Source organism: Mustela putorius, unplaced genomic scaffold (genome assembly GCF_011764305.1).
Source record: "Mustela putorius furo isolate JIRA1106 unplaced genomic scaffold, ASM1176430v1.1 tig00537248_pilon_pilon_pilon, whole genome shotgun sequence".
NCBI lineage: Eukaryota > Metazoa > Chordata > Mammalia > Carnivora > Mustelidae > Mustela > Mustela putorius.
The window spans coordinates 8,230,339-8,249,860 of NW_025422387.1; the positions used below are offsets into that span (position 1 = coordinate 8,230,339).

Below are 19,522 nucleotides of genomic sequence, written 5' to 3' on the forward strand. Positions count from 1 at the left end.
CAGAGTTCAGGAAGGCAGAGGCAGCTGGACTCCGCATTTGCTCCTTCCTCTGTCCTCCGCAGGATTCCTTGGGAGGAGGCGGAATTGGTGGGGTGGGAGGGGAGGACAGGCCAGGGCACTCCAGGTGGCCCATGGCGGTCTGTTTCTGGTGCCAGTGCATTCTTCTGCCTTCTTTCCCTACAGTACTTCAGCACGCTGGAGAACAGCATCGTCAGTCTGTTTGTCCTTCTGACCACAGCCAAGTGAGTGTGGGCTCTGCTTGGGCCTGGGCCCTCTGCCGGTGCCCCAGGGTCTTCTCTTTTCAGCCAAGAATGTTCCACACCCGCGCGCAGACAGGTGCCTGGGGATGGGGGTGGCCTGATGAGCTCGAAGCCCATGGACTGAGAGGAGGGAAGGCAGAACAGAGAGCTGTCCTCTGGGAGGACGGAGAAGGGGAGAAAGCTGGGGGGCCCTGCGGTAATGCTCTGCACATCCAGTTTCCCAGACGTGATGATGCCCTCCTACTCCCGGAACCCCTGGTCCTGTGTCTTCTTCATCGTCTACCTCTCCATCGAGCTGTACTTCATCATGAACCTGGTGAGTGAGCACACGTCTCGCCCCCTTGGAGCTGCCATCCCAGCCGGCACAGCACCGGGCACCGAGGGGATGAAGTAGAGACCATTCGTGGCGTCCTTTGGGGAGGGGTCCCAGGTCATGGTCAAGTGTGGCGTGGCAGCAAACACCCTGCCGGGACCTGAGTTCCGCTGCTTACAGAGGCGTAGCCTCCCCAAGGTGGTGCTGCTGAGCCGTTAGCACTGGAGCCAGCCTGCTAGGTCAGGCCACCTGGGGCTGTTTGTTTTCCAGCAAACATGAGTCAGACTAACTATAAAAGCTGGTTGGGGCGCCTGGTGGCCCAGTCAGTTGAGCGACCACCTCTTGATTTCAGCTCAGGTCATGATCTCAGGGTCGTGAGATCGCCCCTTCTTCCCCTCATCCCCGCACACACCTGTGCTCTCCCTCTCTCCCCCTAAATCAATAAATAAATAATAAAAGAACTATGAAAGCCGTGGCCAGGCATTGGGCAAAGTGCTTTATATATGAGGATTAAATGATTTATCACAAAACCCCTGGAGCTACTATTACAATTCTCAGCATACCAACGCGGAAACTGGGGGCCAGAGCGGCACAGTGACTTGCCCACAGCCACACAGTGTGGGGTGGCCCGGTGAGCTGGTCGGACCGCAGAGCCCGCTGCACCCACGCGTCTGTTTACCTCCCCACCCCCCACCAACCGGGAACCATCAGAAAAGCCAACACAGGGCACCCTCTGCTCAGAAGAACATGATGTCCCCGCACGCACTGGGAACTTTGGGGGTGTTTGCCGAGGCCCACCTGGCCACCAGGAAGGTTCCTGCCATCAGCAGGTTGCCCTGAAGAGGAGGCTGAACGTCAGGCCCACGTCGAGAGCACACGTCAGTGCCAGAACTATCAGAGAAGCTTTATCAAGTCTTGCATTTATTTTTTAATTATTTTTAGTTTTTTTTAAAGATTTTATTTATTTATTTGTCAGAGAGAGAGGACAATTGGGAAGCGGCAGGCAGAGGGAGAAGGGGACCTCCCCACTGAGCAGGGAGCCCGTTAAGGAAACGCATCCCAGGACCTTGAGATCTTGACCCGAGCCGAAGGCAGATGCCTAACAGACTGAACCACCCAGGTGGCCCCTCGGCTTATATTTTATTATTATTTTTAAGATTTTATTTTTAAGTAATCTGTACACCCAGTATGGTGCTGGAACTCACAACGCTGAGATCAAGAATCATATGCCCTCCCAGCTGAGCCAGCCAGGTGGCCCAAGTCTTGTGATTATTTTTATCCTTTCAAGAGCGTCCTTACCCTGCTTCCCACAGTTAGGCCCACTGTAGAAATGGAAAGCACTTGCCCTGGGGTAGACTTGTGAAATGTCCTAAAAACTGGAAGTCTTAAAATGGAAAATATTTTCCTTTTTTTAATTCTTTAAAACCAAAATGCTGGGTATCTATATACATGTTATAGTTCTTATGTACTGTCATCAGTTTAGAATCATAAAAATATATTCTGTGTGACTGATTTGCTTCCATTTGTAACATATTTAGACCTGCGAAAATCTAGGGCATGGGTCAGCAAACTGCAGCCTCCTGGCCAAAGCCAGCCCACCGCCTATTTCTATAAATAAAGTTTTATTGGCCCACCGCCATGTCCATTTGTTTATGCATCATCTGTGGCTGATTCCGTGCTACAGCTGCAAGGTTGAGTAGTTTTAACAGACACCATCTGGCCTTCAGAGCCTGAAATATTTGCTGTCTGTCCCGCTACAGAAAAAGTTTGCTGACCTTCCCTTGATCTAAAGGGGAGTGATGGTGGACCCCTTCAGAGGGATGGAGAAGACAAGAGAGTTTCCCTCAAAATATTTTCGAGAGGAAAAGAAAGCGTTTCCAAAAAAGCCTTCTCTGAATGCTGCTCCTGCCCTCCCGGTGCCCTTCGATAACGCAGACTGTATCATTAATACGCCAGCTCTGGAATTAGGCAGCCTGGGAATGTTGTGCCCTGGAGGGCAGACTGCCCCACTGCCCTGATTTTTGGGGCCATGCATGGAGCCGTGACTCACAGGGAGCAAGGGGGGCTGGCGGGAAGAAGCGTCCTGTGCAGCCGCGCTCCTTCCTGTTTGGAAGTTGGGATGGACCCAGGCTCTCTGGCCATGAGACTGGGCCGAACTGGGTGTAGAACCCAGTGTGTTTCTCTTGCCGCTTCCCCTTAGAACCCTGCCCAGCCTGTCATGTGCTTGGGTGGAAAGGAGCACTTGGAGGAAAGTAGAATAATGACTTCATGTATCCGAGAGAAAACTTAGAAATAGCCGTGGATGGCCTTCCCCTGCTGATGCTTAGAGACAAACTTCCTATATAAGGGGCAGGTGGGAGGGTCTTCTCAAGCCCCACCCTCTGGGGTGGTGTGGCTGGAACCGCCCAACCCCTTCAGGCCCCACCCAGCAGGGGAGCCAGGTTCTGTGTTCTTTGCTCATAGCTTCTGGCTGTGGTGTTTGACACCTTCAACGACATTGAGAAACGCAAGTTCAAGTCCCTGCTGCTGCACAAGCGAACCGCCATCCAGCACGCCTACCGCCTGCTCATCAGCCAGCGGGTAGGGACAGCTGGGGTGGGCCTGGCAGGGGAGTGGTCCCTGCTGCCCCTCACTTGCCCCGAGCAGCCCCCGAAGCATGGCAGGGCCAGCAGCCAGGAGTGGTGCCCCTGGGAGAACAGGGAAGAGCTGGGTGCCCTGGGATCCCTTGTTGTCCTTGGGCATCCCCCCAGGGAAGGGGCAGTCTGGGCTCTGCACCTTCCTGCGTTCACACGGCTGTCTGCCCTGTCCCCGCAGAGGCCCGCCGGCATCTCCTACAGGCAGTTTGAAGGCCTGATGCGCTTCTACAGGCCCCGGATGAGTGCCAGGGAGCGTTACCTGACTTTCAAGGCCCTGAATCAGAGCAACACACCTCTGCTCAGGTAGGACTGGACCAGGTGGGGCTGGGTGGCCAAAGGCGCTTGTGAGGCAGAGCCGCAGCGGGCAAAGGCCCCAGCAGGTGGGGGGCAAAGACGCTTGTAGAGATGAGTTTTCCCCACAGAGATTCTTCTACATGCAGATGGTATCGTGCATCAGGTTTCTTTTCACAAGTAACAGAAGTCCAGGCCAAACCCAGTTCAAGCTGGCTTGACAGAAAAGGAATGCGCAGGCTCATGAAATGGACCAGCCCCGCCACTTGCTCTCAGCCCTGAGCGAGGTGGGGTAACGCTCTGCAAGCAGAGCCCCAGGGCCGGGTGGGCGCACATGCACACGCGCACACACTCACACACAGGCTCTCAGCCCTGGCAGAGCCTCCAGAACCAGCCCTGAGATCTGCATGGGCAGTTTTGGTGTTCCAGACCTCTGATGATCAGAACCCTTCTTTCTGGGCTAGGAAGCGGGCCAGCTTTAGAAACAGGAGTAACCGAGCTCTGTTTGGGCTGAACTCAGCCCCCGGTCTTCCATGAAGTCCTCTGCTAGCAGAGGCCTGTCTAAGAGTTACAGCCATCCAGGGGGCGATGAACGGTGTCTGTGGTCAGTGTAGACGAAGCAGATTCAGTATGTGTGGCGCCTGGAGGGAGGAGACCCAGGTAAGGGTCCCAGGGGCCCCAGGTGCTGAAACTTGGGGGTGTCCCCTCCCCCATTGAAAGGACCGCAGGTGGACAAGGGAGACCTGAAGCTCAGTGGGAACAGGTTCTGATTTTTTTTTTAACCTTTTCATGTTGCTTACAACAGCCTAAAGGACTTTTATGACATCTATGAAGTCGCTGCCTTGAAGTGGAAGGTGAGTGCTTGTGCGTGCGGGACCGAAGACCAGAGAGCCAGAGAGGGAGTAGGGCTGGCTGCTGGGGGGAGGGGGGATGAGGCCCACTGCCCCGGAGGCCCAGCTCCTTCCCGGCTGGAGCACCTCCCAGCTCTCGGCTTGGCGCCCCGCACTGCAGGCCCCCTACATGCCCTGACAGTTGCCCTGCAGGTTCCTCGTTAGGAGCACTGAATCTCGGGTAGACCCCGTTAGTCACAGACATTGGGCAAGTTACCGAACCTTCCCAAGGCTCGTCTGACCTGGAAAATGGCAGAACAATGATCCCTACCTACAGTCACCTTCAGGATTACACGAAAAGAAGGCAGGTGCGTGGCACCACTTACAGGCTCCGTGGACAGTGGCGTCACAGTCCTTATTTCCACCCCTGAGTGTTTTCATTGTTCCCCAAGTTAGCCAGGGCGCAGGGCAGGAAAGCGGCAGCCTGACCCCGGGGGCAAGGTTCTGCTCACCATCCTCACAACCCCTCTCCATGGCCCTGTCTCCTGGCCAGGCCAAGAGAAATCGAGAACACTGGTTTGATGAGCTTCCCAGAACAGCATTCCTCATCTTCAAAGGTAAGGTTGACCTGAGTATGACACCTGGGCAGCTGGGGACAGATGGAGGCTTCCAGAGACCATAGACAAGCATTTGAAGAGCCTGCTCCCTGGTTGTGTGTGTACACGTGTGTCTGGATGTGTGCGTACCAGAGGCAGACAGTGCACTCACCCCAGCAGGCAGGTAAGTGCGGTTTTTAAAAAGGTAATAGGACCGCATTATCAATTCTCTTCTCAAAACCTGCTTTTGGGCCTAATAACGGATTCCAGCTATCCTCCTGTGGCAGGATATATAGTGAGTATAGATGGTCCCTGACATCATGCTTGCCCAGCATAAAATTCAAAATTCTCAAATCCAAGTGTTGCCCCTTAGTTGAATGCCAGTTCTGAAGTTCTGTTGCAGGGTGTGGTTAGCTCTCAGGGGATTCCGAGTGCAAAAAGCCTGAAGCCCGGGTGCAGGCCATTGGGAACAATAGTCAGGATGGTGTAGCCTATTCTGTGATTTCTTCCACAGCTAGGGCTTTGGGCACTACTGTTAGCCTGTAGTCTTTAGAGGGTTTTCCATTCCATGGAGTGATAGTTATTCAAGTGGGTGAACATAGTCCCGGGTCGAGGCCAGCAACAAGTTAAGGTTAGCGGTGGCCAGCAAAGCTTCGCTCTGCTCCATTCTGGCTCCGAGCTGCCCGGGCTCTCCCCAGAGCAGCTGTTGGCTCTGTGTTCTTGCCCGAGCACCGGCGTGGGGTTGCCCTCGGAGCACGTCCTCCTTCCTCACCCCTGGGCATAAACACCCCGAATGCTCGTGTGTGAGGTGTGTGGTATGGGAAAGTGTTCTTGCAAATGGAGATTTCGATGTTAACATGTCTTCTCTTCAAATAGGAATTAATATCCTTGTGAAGTCCAAGGCCTTCCAGTATTTCATGTGTAAGTGTGAAATACCGCAGCTCCAGGCCCCATCCTGCCCGAGTCTTTCACGCTCCAGAAGGTGGAGAGGCAAGGGATTAGCCGTGCCGCCGTGTGGTTGACTTTTTATTACAGAAAATGCCAAGCCTGTGTAAAAGTGGGGGGGAGGATAATGAGTGCCCACATACCCATCACCCAGCATCAGCGGCTGTCACCCCACGGCCGGTCTTTCTGTCTGTCTGTACCCACCTCGCTGGGGCTCATCATCCCCTCTCTAGACCTGGAGGTTTTGGAAGCAGATTTCAGAACCACAAGAAGTGTTTGGTTGCTCTGTCACTTGAGTCGGTGTCAATCTATAGGTTTCTCTTCCCTCCCTTTTCTCCATCTTGTGACACTGAGTTGAAGAAACAGGACTGTTGGCCTTCAGTCTTGTTTTTGCATGTTCCTCTGTTGTGTATTTCCTGTCATTCCTGTCATCCAGTGGTTACATCTAGAGCTGTGTTTTCCAGTGTGGTAGCAATTTGCCAGGTGTGGCTATTTAAATTTAAGCAACTAAAATGAAAAAAGCCACAGTAGCTACATTTCAAGTGCTCAGTCACTGCAGACAGCTAATGACTACCAGTCGGGCAGCCCAGAGGAGGCAATTTCCGTTGTCCTAGGAAGTCCTCTTGGACAGTACTGATGGAGCGTCCTGATGGCGTTCAGCCTTTCGAAGGAACCCTGGTTCCATTTAGTGGGAAATGGTGTTTAGACACCACAGTTTGAAACGCTGAAGGTGCTCATGGCTTGGAGTTGGTTATTATTTCTAGACCTTTCCATGGACAGAGGTGGGATTTTGCTTTTAAAGATAAACCATATCAGGAGTTGATCCTGACTTTTCTAATTCAAATCCAGGACTATTGCATTTTTACCGAACTTCCTCACCCTTTCATACCCAGATCCCACCCCTGGCCCCCTCTGTCTTATATCCTGGTTCCCAATACCACTCACACAGTTACTCATTCGCTGTACCGCACAGTAGACTCATAACCGTCTCCAGATGGCGATCCCAACACAGTCCCAGCAACACAGAGACTAGAACACCACTCCCCCAGGGAAATATGTTCACATGACACATGTTAAAGTCATCTGTAGTAGTCCTTTCTCCAGGTGGCGGTGTCGCCACCTGGACACACATTTAGGTTTCTTTATTTCATTTTATTTTTGATTTTCAGGGATTGCTTTTTTGACATCTTTGTTTTATACTTTTGTAAATTACCTATGTGGTTCCAAGTCAGATCTACAAAACAAATATATTTAAGGATATCTCATGTACATCCAGTCAAACCTCCTCCAATGGGTAACTTTTATTTTGGTTTCTTCTTCCATTATTTAAAAACTATAAGTAGATGTATATGTATTCCTATCCCCATGTCTTAACTCAATGATGGCATACTTCATATACACTTTTTCCCACTTTGCTTTTTTTCCCTTAACCATATATCCCAGAGATCACTCCCCATCGATATAGGGAGATGTCCCTCATTTCTTTCTAGAGTTGATACATCACTGTTTCATGAATGTGTCATAGTTGATCCAACCAGTCCGCTGTTGATCATTTAGGGCACTTCTAGATTTTTGCTCTCACAAACAGTTCTCCAGCAAATAGCTTGCAGGACACGTTGATTTGTGTTTTGCTGTTGTCTCATGGGGGTGGATCGCTAAGAAGTGAGGCTGGTGTGTAAAAGGCCAAATGAATATGTCGTTCTGCTAACTAGCTCATGTAGTCGTCTTAAAATCACCTGTCTCTAGGGAAGGGTAACCATTTTAATGTGCAAATGTCTTTTACACTGATGTGGAATGGCCTGTAGGATTTACTGAGACCACTGGTATCCCTACGGCGACATAGAGCATGCTTCTGGAAACCTGTGGCTGTTTTTCTGAGTGAAACCACTGGTTGATGTAGCTCCTGTGAAAGCACTGATCTAACCCATGGGTGTGTGGAGCATCTCCTGGGGGCTGCTGGGAAAGTCGCCAGGGGGCTACAGTGCTGAGCTGTAGGTTCGTACACCCATCCGTATTTTCTCTCTTATGGGCCTGTCTGTTTGCAGACCTGGTGGTGGCCGTCAACGGGGTATGGATCCTTGTGGAGACCTTCATGTTGAAAGGTGAGCCCTGGCCGGGGGACCAGCCGGTCCTGTGGGCACACCTGCCGCCCCCTTGCCCCACCTGACCTCCCACCTCTTGTCTCACAGGCGGGAACTTCTTCTCCAAACAGGTGCCCTGGAGTTACGTCGTCTTTCTGACTAGTAGGTTTCTGAATGTGGCTTTGCTGAATTGCTTGTCTGAAACCCTGGCCTGGGAGGGAAAACCTCAGAAGGGCCTCGATGTCCGCTCAGGCCGGGTGTGGGAGGGGCTGGGGTCAGGCCCCTACTAACTGCCTCCTCCTGTTCCCAGTCTACGGTGTGGAGCTGTTCCTGAAGGTTGCTGGCCTTGGCCCCGTGCAATACCTGTCCTCCGGGTGGAATCTGTGAGTGGACTGCGTGTTTCTTAACCATGGCCGAGACCGAGAGGGCCGTGGGTCCGCTCCCTACACACCCACAGCATGCGCGGTGGTCTGCAGTGGCCGGAGGAGGGGCCAAGGACAGGATAAGGCCTTTGTCTCCAGGAAGAGTTCTGCGTGTGGCTCTGGGACTTGCCAGCATCAGGCCCTTGTCCTACTCTCTCGGGCCCTCCTTGCGTATTCCTCCTAGACACGGCCTCTTTTTTTTTTTTTTTAAAGATTTGATTTATTTACTTGAGAGAGAGCATGAGAGAGGAGAAGGTCAGAGGGAGAAACAGACTCCCCAAGGAGCTGGGAGCCCGATGCGGGACTCGATCCTGGAAATCTGGGATCATGACCTGAGCTGAAGGCAGTCGCTCAACCAGCTGAGCCACCCAGGCACCCCTAGACATGGCCTCTTACGGGGCCTTAGGCTGGCTGGCTCTATCTAGTCATTTAGTCCCTGTGCCCATCGTCGACAACTAAGCTCTTTGCTTCTCCGTAATGATTCCATCAGAGAAGGAAGCTCCTCCACCCACTTCAGTCAGCCGCTAGCTGGGGGTGGTGAAGAGACCTGAGCAGCTCTCGGCCCCGTTCCACAGACACCTCCAAGGCCCCCTCTCTCGAGGGGGGCTGGCTGGCTGGCCTTGCGGGGAACCCAGCCTGCCCATCCTGCCCCTTCCTCAGTGACCTCATCGGGGTCAGAGGTCACCCATATAACCCAACATCTGCCGTTAGACCAGTGTAGGACCTTGGGGCATTGGAGGGGGTGGTGTTTCCTGGGCATTTCTGATCCCTGCTGTGTATGCTGTGCCTGGGGTCCAGCCAAGTCGGCCTCAGAAACCCCAGGGCAGAAGGAAGCTGCTTCCAGAGCTGTGCAGCTGCAGGCTCTCGCTCTTACTGGGGTCAGCATGTGGGTTCCCTGGAAGGGAGCACTGAGCAGGGGACTGGGGAGCAGGGAGCGCGGGAGGGAGGTGGGCCCGGGCAGGCTGAATGGACTTTGCTTCTCCCTGTCCCTCCCAGGTTCGACTTCTCGGTCACAGTGTTCGCCTTCCTGGGACTGCTGGCTCTGGCCTTCGACATGGAGCCCTTTTATTTCATAGTGGTCCTGCGTCCCCTCCAGCTGCTGAGGTGACAGGGGCAGGGGCAGGGTGCGGAAAGCCTTGGGGCTGGTCTGGGAAGCGGCAGGACGGTGCCAGAAGATTCATGAGCCTGGTGTCAGAGACGCACCCCCTGTGGAGGCACCTGACTCCTGTCTCCACTTGTGGGGCCTGCGGCTTGCCCATCTCCCCACTTCGCGGGTGACGCTTGCCTCTGATCATGGAGGGGAAGCATGGCCCATGGTGCGGGTGACCTTGGCCTGCAGCCACAGAGACACATGAGCTCAGGTTCCTAAACCAGAAGGCCACAGCCTCTGAGGGTGCAGGGGGATTTTTGGCACAGCACCTTGTCAAGAAAAACCCTCCCTGGTCTCCGCTTTTCTGCAGAGACGGCTGTGGGGCACTAGTAAGGCACCCCGTTCCCACCTGGGGGTCGTGAGCTCTTGGTGTCTCCAGTGGATTGTGGTATCCAGCCATGATCCCATACGTGTCCTTCCTGGGAGGAGAGATGGACGTGGGCACGATCGGGGGCAGTGTTTCTAGAAGAACCCACAGCTGTGCCCCTGTGGTGGTGGCCAGGGGTGGGGGGATGTCCGCTTCCTCCCCACACACCATGGCTCTTTCTTGGCCGCCGAGCCTCTGTGCCCCCAGTTCCTCTGCAGGCGTGGCTTCTGTTCCCTTCTTGCCTCCCTGTGTCGGGTGAGGCCTTGTCTCTCTTGGAGCCTCCTGGTTGTGTTGCTGACCAGTGGCAAACAGCCACGGCTGCCTCTTCCACCAAAGAAGAGGCTGGGGATGCCCCTGGGCCAGCAGCAGGGTGGGCAGCAGGGCTCGGGTGGGCGAGAGGCTCGGGCCATCCCCTCCCGTCCGTGCTGGGGGTGGGGGCTGCGGCCACTCTGAACGCCACCTGGTCTCTTCCTTCAGGCTGTTCAAGTTGAAGAAGCGCTACCGCAACGTGCTAGACACCATGTTTGAGCTGCTGCCCCGCATGGCCAGGTACCGCCCGCCTCTCGGCCCCCGGGGCCAGGCGCCCCGAGGCTTGCGCCCCCAGGGGGGCAGCTGGGTGGTAGTCGGGGGAGAGGAGGCGGCCCGCAGAGGACTGAAGGGTCTCCAAGGAGACTGAGCTGTTGACCACCACAGGTCTCCCTGGTACCACTTTCCTCCACTGACCTGTCTGAAATACTGAGTAGGGAGGGCAGGGAGCTGTCCACTCACTTACCACCTGTGTCTACATTCACAGGTAAGGGGTCACCTGTGAGTCTACCTTCACAGGTAAGGGGTGAATCTCCGGTAAGGGGCATCTGTTAATAGAGTCCTGGCTCGAGCCGTTTTTGACCCCAGACCTGAATCACGAGGCCCCTTGCCTGCAGGCACTTTCCAGTCGGTAAACCTGGCTAGGGGCATGCCTGTCCGTCAGTCAGCGCAGTGGGTCTGAGGACGCGGGGCTGCCGGAGGCGCCGGTCTCTCCTGCCTGGCCCCCAGTGACCCTGTCCCTCCTGACCCTCCTCCCCAGCCTGGGCCTCACCCTGCTCATTTTCTACTACTCCTTCGCCATCGTGGGCATGGAATTCTTCTGCGGAATCCTCTACCCCAACTGCTGCAAGTGAGTACGCGGCGGCCCCCCCAACCCTGCCCGCCCCCAGGCAGCCCGTGTTTCCCGAGGCCCCAGGCCAGGACCGGCGTGCTGCCCCCAGCCCCTCTAAGTGGGTCCCCCGCAGCCTTGGGGGCCGCAGGGACACAGTCTCTGAGCCACAGCACACTTCGAACCCCCTGGAATCACTTTGCTTTGCTTTCCGGGGCCTTAGTTGAATACAGTAGCCACGTGAGGGACCTGGACTCAGAGGGCTGTCTCTGAAGTGAGGACATCTGAACAGGTTTCCTATCCCCTTGCCCTTGCCCTTGGGCTGAGGTCTGAAGGCCGCCCTTCAACTGGGAGCGGCCTGAGGCCCGACTTCTTTGGTTTCCTCCCACTTCTCTGGGGGCGATGGGGACTCGGCAGACACATCGGCTCAGGCCTCCTGGCAGCACTGATGGACACCCACGGGAAGGCCTTTGGGGGCCGGGGTAGAGTGTGGAGAGCACCAGCTCCCATGACCTCTCCCTCCTCCACGCCACCACAATGAAAGCAGTGTGCTCGGACATTAATTCTCCAGTGAGTGTTCTCCAAACTTTAGCCCATGAGGCCTCAAGCACAGACTCCTTCCAAAGACACTGGCAGCCGTTTTGAGTGTCAGGCTAGGCTCAGACCCAGGCCGAGAACAGCGGGTCACAAACTCCACAGTGGGCCAGAGCCACCAGGGCAGCTGCCCAAGGTCTGGGACTCTGCATTCTGAACAAGTCCCCTGGCGGCCCAAGGACCAGACACACGGAAACATCGGCATGAATGTTAACCGAGCCGACAGAAAGGGCGACAAGGAGAGCTGCAAATAAGCTCTTAGAACAGGGGCAGCCTTTCGGAGCATCCCGACCTGGTGCTGGGGCGAGCCTGGCAAGGGGCTTTCTCAGGGTCAGCAGGGCCACTGTCCAGCACCCAGGCCCCAGAGCAGATCACAGGTGGGCAGAACCAGGGAAGACACTGCCCTTCTCTCCCTCCAGTGGCTGGGAGGGAGATGGCTTCCCTGGTGGCAGAGCAATGCCCAGTGGATGCAGATAAGCAGGGGGCAAGCCCAGGAGTCCCCAGCTACGCCCAGCTGGTGAGAGGAGCCAAGGGCCGCCCTTGAGCCGGGAACGTGGGCCGGAGAGCTGGGGGCTGGGCCAGGATGGCCGCTCCCGGGTCAGAGCTTGGTTCGCTTAAGCCTTTTGTCCTCTGTCGAGGTGACCCATATTCTTGCGACCTTCCCTTCTGCCCCTCTGTCTCCCTGGCCAGTACGAGCACTGTGGCCGATGCCTACCGCTGGCTCAATCACACCGTGGGCAATGAGACTGTCGTGGACGAAGGCTACTACTATCTCAATAACTTTGACAACATCCTGAACAGCTTCGGTGAGTGCAGAGGCCACAGGCAGCACAGTCCCCAGACCCACTGCCTTTGTCAGTCACCGCGGGCCCCAGATGGGTCCTAGCAGAGCTGTCCGAAGCTTCCCGGGTCCTCTGGAGCCTCAGCAGGGCCTGTGGTTGGCCCCGTCACAGGGAGGTCGGGCCACCAGCTTTCGTTCCTGGGAGCGAGAGCTCATGCTTTGCTCGGAAGGGGACAGCCCCACAGTTGCAGGGTGGGACAGCCACACCAACCTGCCACAGTGCCCTGCACTGACCCCAGCTCAGGTCCACACAGGGCTGCTCCTGTGTTCTGTGGAGAGGCTGGGGCCAGGGCAAGGGCAGGGGTAGGACATGGCTCAAGAGGAATGGGAGCCCCGCACAGCATCCCAGAACCACAGCAAGTCAGGTCCGAGTACTCTTACCCCGCCGCCCGACCCCAGCCCTGGTTCGTCCCAGGGTGCTGAGGCAGCGGGCATGCTCTTTGGGAGATAGGCCAAGCTGGCAGCACTTGTGGGGTGTGCGCTCAGGGAGGGCCTTGGAACGCACAGCTCACGCTGGCAGATGAGGACGCCATCATTTAGGTGCGTGGTACCCCGGACACGTGGAGAGAGGCCACTTGAAACAGACTTGGAAAAAGTGAGTCTCGTTCTCTCTTCCCTTTGGCAGTGACCTTGTTCGAGCTCACAGTTGTCAACAACTGGTACATCATTATGGTAAGGCCCTCGGTCGGCTCCTGGGGGCATCCTCCCACCGTCCTCTGTGGCCAGCTCTGGTCTTGCCTGGCCCCCGAGGGGATGTGTCACTCTTCTGTGCTCTGTCGGGGTTGGGGGCCTGGGTCACACCGGGTTGGGGTTCTGCCCAGAGCCCACGGTGCAGGCTGGGCCCCAGGAGCCACCCCTCTGCGTCTGCATCCCTGCCCCATGCGTGTCCCCTAGTGGCCTGGAGATGCCTCTTAGGGTCTCTCCTCCCACCGCTGTCAAGGAGCTGTGTGGCAAGGGTTGTTAGGTTTTGTTTTCTATCCTTAAATTCTTCCAAGTCTTCCATCCCTGCTTGGGACAAAGACTGCCCGTGTCAGTGCGGAGCCCCACCACCCTGGGGAGCGTCCAAGGCTCTTGCAGCATGGAAGAGTTTTTAGACCCCGGGAGTGAGGGCCCCCCCACCCCGTCCTGTGTCTCCCACAACCCCAGGCAGATCGGGCAGGGTCTGTAAAGAGCATGTGGGGGACCATGGAGTGGCCCAAGTGCACAGTGACCCGGCCCCGCCCAGGCGCTCACTCACTGGCCACCTCCCCATGTCCCCAGGAAGGCGTCACCTCTCAGACCTCACACTGGAGCCGCCTGTACTTCATGACTTTTTACATCGTGACCATGGTAGGTCCCTGGCCACGCTCTCTGCCCTTCAACACTCAGAGCTTCCAGCTGCCCCTGCCTGGTGGGCGGCCACTGAGGGACGAGGGGCCGGGACTTGGGGTCAGCATCTGACAGAGCTCGGCCGGAGTCGGGTCCTGCAGCAGCTCATGCACCCCTTCCCACTCTCTGCGCCCGGCCAGGTGGTGATGACCATCATCGTCGCCTTCATCCTCGAGGCCTTCGTCTTCCGAATGAACTACAGCCGCAAGAACCAGGACTCGGAAGGTCTGTGCAAGCTGCCGTGGCCAGAGCCTTCCCACTGCTCGTCTGCCTGGTGCCCGGCCGTCTGGCTGTCCAGTCCTGCTGTCTGGCTGTCCAGCTGTCCAGGCTTCTGGCAGTTCAGCGTGTCTGTCTGGTTTATCTGTTACATCTCTCACGTGCATTGATTTTCAAATTCTTGTCTTTTGATTTTCAAACACTTGTTGATGGGAGAAGGCTTTTGATATCATGTTCAAAATAATAAAAACAGTCCATGTCCGAGATTAGAAGACTCGCAGAGCAGAGACAGGCCTATTGTGAACACAACAGCCTTCTGGCTGTCCTTTCCGCTGCGACCTCTGCATCTCTAAATCACACGGTCATGGTGGGGTTCTAGATTGAAAGGGTGTGAATGCCACACCAGCGGCTCCTCCTCCTGCAGCTGGGTGACCGCAGCTCCAGTAATGGCCTCGCGTCTTCCGGGATGCAGAGCTTTGTGCGTACCGATCCTTCCAGATTCTCCGTCAGAGCCGCTACAGACCTATTCATTGTTTCCAAATCTGTCTTATCAGGCCATCTGACCATTTTGACTCAGAGACTCCCTGCCGAAACCCTCTGTCCCCTGGAAGCTGCTGGCCCCGCCAGCGTCCCCCGCACCTGCAGCAGAGGGAGGGAAGGGATGTGCGTGCCCGACAGTGAGGGTTTGCGGTGGGGGCGCCATGCTGATGCAGGTTTTCTCAGGAAAGGAACCTTAGGACGCCTGCCGGGGCCGCAGGGAGGAGGGCCGAACCAGGCCAAGCCAGATCAGGGGGCTCTGAGCCCCAGGCTCCTTCCCAGCCCCGGCCTCCCTTCCCACAGTTGACAGCGGCATCACCCTTGAGAAGGAAATCTCCAAAGATGAGCTGACTGCTGTCCTGGAGCTCTACCGGGAGGGGCGGGGAGCCGCGTCCGACATGGCCCGGCTGCTCAAGGTCCTCTCCCAGATGGAGAGGCACGAGGTGAGGAGCCGTGGGGCCGCCTCCGATGGAGGGGCAGCTTTCGGCTTAGTGGAGGGCCTGCCCCGCTTGGGCCCACCCCAAGCCTCTGCCTTTTATTTATTTATTTTTTAGCAAAACACTGTGGTGTTTCTGGGACGGAGATCAAGGACCAAAAGTGACCTGAGCCTAAAGATGTACCAAGAGGAGATTCAGGTAGGAGCGCCCCTGCTCCTGCTGCCTAGACCCTCCCTGCTCCTGCTTGGGGGTGGGCCTCCCCGCTGCTGAGCGGGGACGCCCCCTGTCCCTATCCTGAGTGTGCAGGCGGGGAGGCTCCGGTGGGGATCGGGGCCATCGGGTGGGACCGCGGCCAGTGGGTCTGGGACGCAGGGCTGGGTGGAGCTCTGGCTCGGCCGTGAGCCCTCGGCCCTTCCCCACCACGAGCAGCTCTCCCATATGGCCCTGCTGTTCGAGCTTTCCCCAGAACCTACCCCAATTCTTGCTCTGAGCCAGCGTCACAAGCATGGCATGCACAGCAGGGGACATCGTGGCCAAAAGGGGCTGCAGGGGCCTGGAGAGCTGGCAAAGGCAGGGCTCGTCGGAGGGGGCGGCCTCTGCTCAGGGCCATCAGGTTCTCTGTTTGAGGTTTTTGTTGTTGTTCTAATTTAAGAGAAGGGAGAAGTCAAATTTTTTTAAGTAAAATTTCCCCATCTTTCCACATCAGCAGCTAAGTAAGCGAGCTTGTGAAGCACCACAGGGGCCGACGCCCCACGTCCCCGCAGAACCCCACAGAGCGCAGGCCACCAGCGCACGAGCTCTGCTTTGGCTCTTCTCTTCAGCCTCTGGGTCCCAGAGCTCGGGGGAGGGTCTCCCACACCACCCATCGTGACTCTGCAGTTTCTGGCATCCTCACAGCTAGAAATCCCTCTGTTTCCACGGGGACAGTGATGACCACTGCCCACGCCCAGAAGGCAGGGAGGCTGCAGCTCCCCGAGCTGACTCACACCGTCCTGAGAACACGCACTCAGCTGCTGTCCTTTGTCCTCTGCCCGTGTCCCCACCTGGCCTCAGTGTTTCCCTCTGTACAGTGAGGGGTGCAGAAAGAAGGCCATCTGCGTCTTGTTTAAGCTTTCAAGTTCTGTGGCTCAGATTTTTTGAACGTGTAAGGCAGCTTTTCTGATTCCTTAATCACCTGAACACCCGTCTCTGAAAATGTCAGACGACATAACAATATGGGTCTTAGGCGGGTTACTTTTTTTTTTTTTTTGCAAAATGGTGTCACGGCCTTACCAGGGGGGTACGTACCAAAAGCAACGTGGGAGTTCGGAGAGGCCCTCAATGTCTTCCAGCTTCATAAAACTACTAAGCCTCGGTTTTCTCAGGTGTATCATGAGGACACGGTTCCTGCTGAGCTCAAAGGGGATAACACCCGGGAATCCCTTTGTGAAGGACAAAAGATTATGTTCACAACCAAACAGAGGGTGATGATGAGTACCTAGGCTTTGCTTAAAGAGATGCTATGGGCCAAGGAGAACATTTATAAGGAGGCTTGCAAACCTCTAATCAATAAGGGAAAGATTTCACAGTAATTTTCCGATCAGGGGCATATGCAGAATTCCCAGCAGGTCCAGGGGTGTCCTGAGTGAGGCTGGCTCCCACTGGCCGCTGTGTTCCCCGGGCAGTTGGGGGCGGTGCTCGCCGGGCAAGCACGGGACTGGCGGGTAGAGGTGCCGGCCACTCAGTGCCCCGTCCGCGCTCTGCTCTAGGAGTGGTACGAGGAGCACGCCCGCAAGCAGGAGCAGCAGGAGGGACCGTTTGGCGGCAGCGGCCGGGGCCCCGCCACCCAGCAGCTCCCAGGCAGCCGCCAGCGCTCCCAGACCGTCACCTAACTCCAGTACGCAACAGCCGTCTCGTCTATGCAATAACGCAATAGTATTATTTTACTACAACGTATGGAAAAAATGCGTGTGTGTGTGTGTGTGTGTGTACATGCACACGCATTCATATATATGCACATATTTATATATAGGAAGAGAAAAAGACAAGATGGGGCTTGGTGTGTAACCACCCTGCCCTGTTTTTCGTAACCCCAGAGATCACTTTGGTTTAGGGGGTTAGGCCGCCTATGAGCTCTTCCTAATGTGGAAGGTTCCAGAAGGCCTCTTCAGAAGAAGACCACTTGGATAGATCCTGCCGATCTCTGCAGGGCTCGCCTCTTCCTAATGTGGAAGGTTCCAGAAGGCCTCTTCAGAAGAAGACCACTTGGATAGATCCTGCCGATCTCTGCAGGGCTCGCCTTCAAAGTGGGTCAGCCCTCCCTAGGCCGGATCCAAACCGTCTTCCCCACGCTGCTCTCACACTCGCGTCCCAGCTGATGGCCTCCCCACTAACTTTCCCTGCGGCCTGCGTCACGGGGTGTCTGTGGCCTGCGTTAGGGACACAACCACTTAGGATGTGGGTTAGTATTTCTCTATATATGATAATATAATAGAACATTCCTTCGGGGGACCAGTGCCTAGGACCTAACGGATAGCATAATCAAGGGGTGTGATCATACCCACATGGTCAGATCTCGGCCAGTGCTGGGCAGCACAAGAGTGTGCGTGATTGCACAAGATTGTGCGAATTTCACATCCCAGCTCTTTAAGTCTTCCCTCCCATACTTTCTTTGGTTTAACTCTTGTGGCTGCAGATCCTTCTAAAATAGCCTCCTTTAGAATCTCAGGAGGAGAGCAAGCAAAAGGCCAGGCTGATGGCTGCCGGACGCATTCCTGAGACGGGCTTTCTCCACTCGATCCCTTTTCCTTGGGATTACCTTGTTCCAGCAGAGAGACATCTCAGTTAACACAGGATTCTGCTGAACACAATGGCAGATCCTTCACACTGTGCATTAGGTTCTGCTGCTGGAAAGGGGTGCACAGAGCTGACACTCCCCCAGTGGGGTGGTCCACGGCAGGCCTGCGCCTGAACCCCTGCTGGTCCACTGGGACAGCTCCCCTCTGCCCCCACCTTAAGCAGTCCCCTCCGTGGACTCGCCCAGGGTTTTTCACTGGCACAGCTAGCTTCAGGTGAGCCCCTGGTTAACCGAGGACCCCACTATCTTGGGGGGGGCTGGTTCTCTTGAGGTCAGCTTGGTTGGGTAGGACCAGTGCTTGAATCCAGAGCGGACGTTGGGGTGGGCAGCCCGGTGAGCGCTGTTGGCGGCAGCAGAAGCAGGGTCAGAGCAGAGGGAGTTCTGGTTCAGCTCCGCTGGGCTGCAGACCTAGCACAGGGCAAGAGGCGGAGGCTCTGGGATGAAAGGGGTCGGCAGGGGGCAGGGGCATCCCGGTCTAACCAGCTTTCCAGATGCCTCCACTGCCTCCCAGGACTTAGAAAGGTGGGTGGGCAGAAGTTTCTCCCTGCCACGCCCTCTTCCTAGCAGGGCATGGCTTGATCCCAGGGGTGCCATCCTGGAGGCCCCGGAGGGGCTGATTCCCAGAGCCAGCACTGCAGAGCTGTGCCCCTCAACAAGGCAGGAGTGACAGGCATTTGTTTCTGTTTTTAAAGCACAGCCCCTTTGGGGAAACAATGAACCAGGGAGATCCCCATGGGGCGTCAGGAGACTGGCATTGTCCTCTCTGGCTCTGGAGGGCCACCAGCCAGCATACGCAGCTCTGCACCGAGCCCCAGGCCAGAACCCCTTGCCCTCTCCAGAGAAGGAACTTTATTTATAATTTGCACAATTGGGTGCCTTTTAGCCTTTGTGTGTTGAAATGGGTATTTTGGAATCAGGAGTCAAGGGACAGCTTTCAAAGGAGGATAGGTCCTTTGCCCTGAGTGTTTGAGCTTCATTCTAGCCCCTTCCCCTGGTGAACCAGGGAGGGGTGCCAGGGTAGTTCAGGCCCCTCGTGTGAGGGTGGTACCAGCCCCAGTCCTCTGAGAAAGACCCTGATTTTAGCTAGATGGGATGAATGCGGCAGCCGTTGCGCTGCAGGCCAGACTCTGGCCAGTAGTGGGCGCTTGTCATTGAGGCTAAGGACAGCTGGCCCCTTGGGGTCACCTAGGCCTGTGAGATCTGAGGGACCTGGGACATCATCCAGTTCAGATGCCCTCTCACCGTCCACGTCCTAGCCGAATGGAACCAAGGTCAAACCAACCTGCCCTTGGCCATGATGGCAATATGCCCCTGCCCCGCTTTGGAGGGACACCACCTGGTCCCTCCTCCTCGCCTCCCTCCCCACACCCAGCCTTACTCCACACCACGTGACAATCATTTTGTATGGATAGCGGGAGCAACACTGTAAGGTTTTGTACATTGGTGATTTGTTACCTAGAAAACCCACTGTGTCTCCAGATTTCTGGCATATTAATAAAAAAGCCTCTGCTTTGTAAACGTGGCTGCTGCCTCGTGACTTCCCCGGAGTGACGTTCTATGGGTTTCAGTACCATGGGGAAAGGTCAGAGGTCCCATCCATGGTTGTTCCCGACCCCACCTCAGGCCCAAGCCTTTGGCCTTGGAACCAACCCCTCCTCCCCCGGCCC

General features: G+C 56.1%; 1 protein-coding gene across 6 annotated transcripts in view; it reads left to right on the forward strand.

Moving 5' to 3' along the window:
- The window catches only part of TPCN1 (two pore segment channel 1), a 59,426-nt gene extending 40,053 nt beyond the window's left edge, over positions 1–19,373 (forward strand). For 3 of the 6 annotated variants that reach the window (XM_045073571.1, XM_045073572.1, XM_045073574.1), the window contains 20 exons: positions 184–242; positions 477–576; positions 3,037–3,153; positions 3,388–3,512; positions 4,306–4,354; positions 4,884–4,947; positions 5,803–5,847; positions 7,917–7,973; positions 8,061–8,114; positions 8,263–8,335; positions 9,371–9,478; positions 10,369–10,440; positions 10,958–11,047; positions 12,311–12,426; positions 13,087–13,133; positions 13,722–13,790; positions 13,970–14,054; positions 14,886–15,025; positions 15,137–15,217; positions 15,726–16,268. In XM_045073571.1, coding sequence (XP_044929506.1) covers positions 184–242; positions 477–576; positions 3,037–3,153; positions 3,388–3,512; positions 4,306–4,354; positions 4,884–4,947; positions 5,803–5,847; positions 7,917–7,973; positions 8,061–8,114; positions 8,263–8,335; positions 9,371–9,478; positions 10,369–10,440; positions 10,958–11,047; positions 12,311–12,426; positions 13,087–13,133; positions 13,722–13,790; positions 13,970–14,054; positions 14,886–15,025; positions 15,137–15,217; positions 15,726–15,890 — 1,716 coding nt within the window. In that variant the 3' untranslated portion in view covers positions 15,891–16,268. Of the gene's footprint in view, positions 1–183; positions 243–476; positions 577–3,036; positions 3,154–3,387; positions 3,513–4,305; positions 4,355–4,883; positions 4,948–5,802; positions 5,848–7,916; positions 7,974–8,060; positions 8,115–8,262; positions 8,336–9,370; positions 9,479–10,368; positions 10,441–10,957; positions 11,048–12,310; positions 12,427–13,086; positions 13,134–13,721; positions 13,791–13,969; positions 14,055–14,885; positions 15,026–15,136; positions 15,218–15,725; positions 16,269–16,767 lie in introns of those variants that run through there. The other 3 variants (XM_013056558.2, XM_013056559.2, XR_006604762.1) reach the window with 2 other exon arrangements.
- The last annotated feature ends 149 nt before the right edge of the window (positions 19,374–19,522 follow it).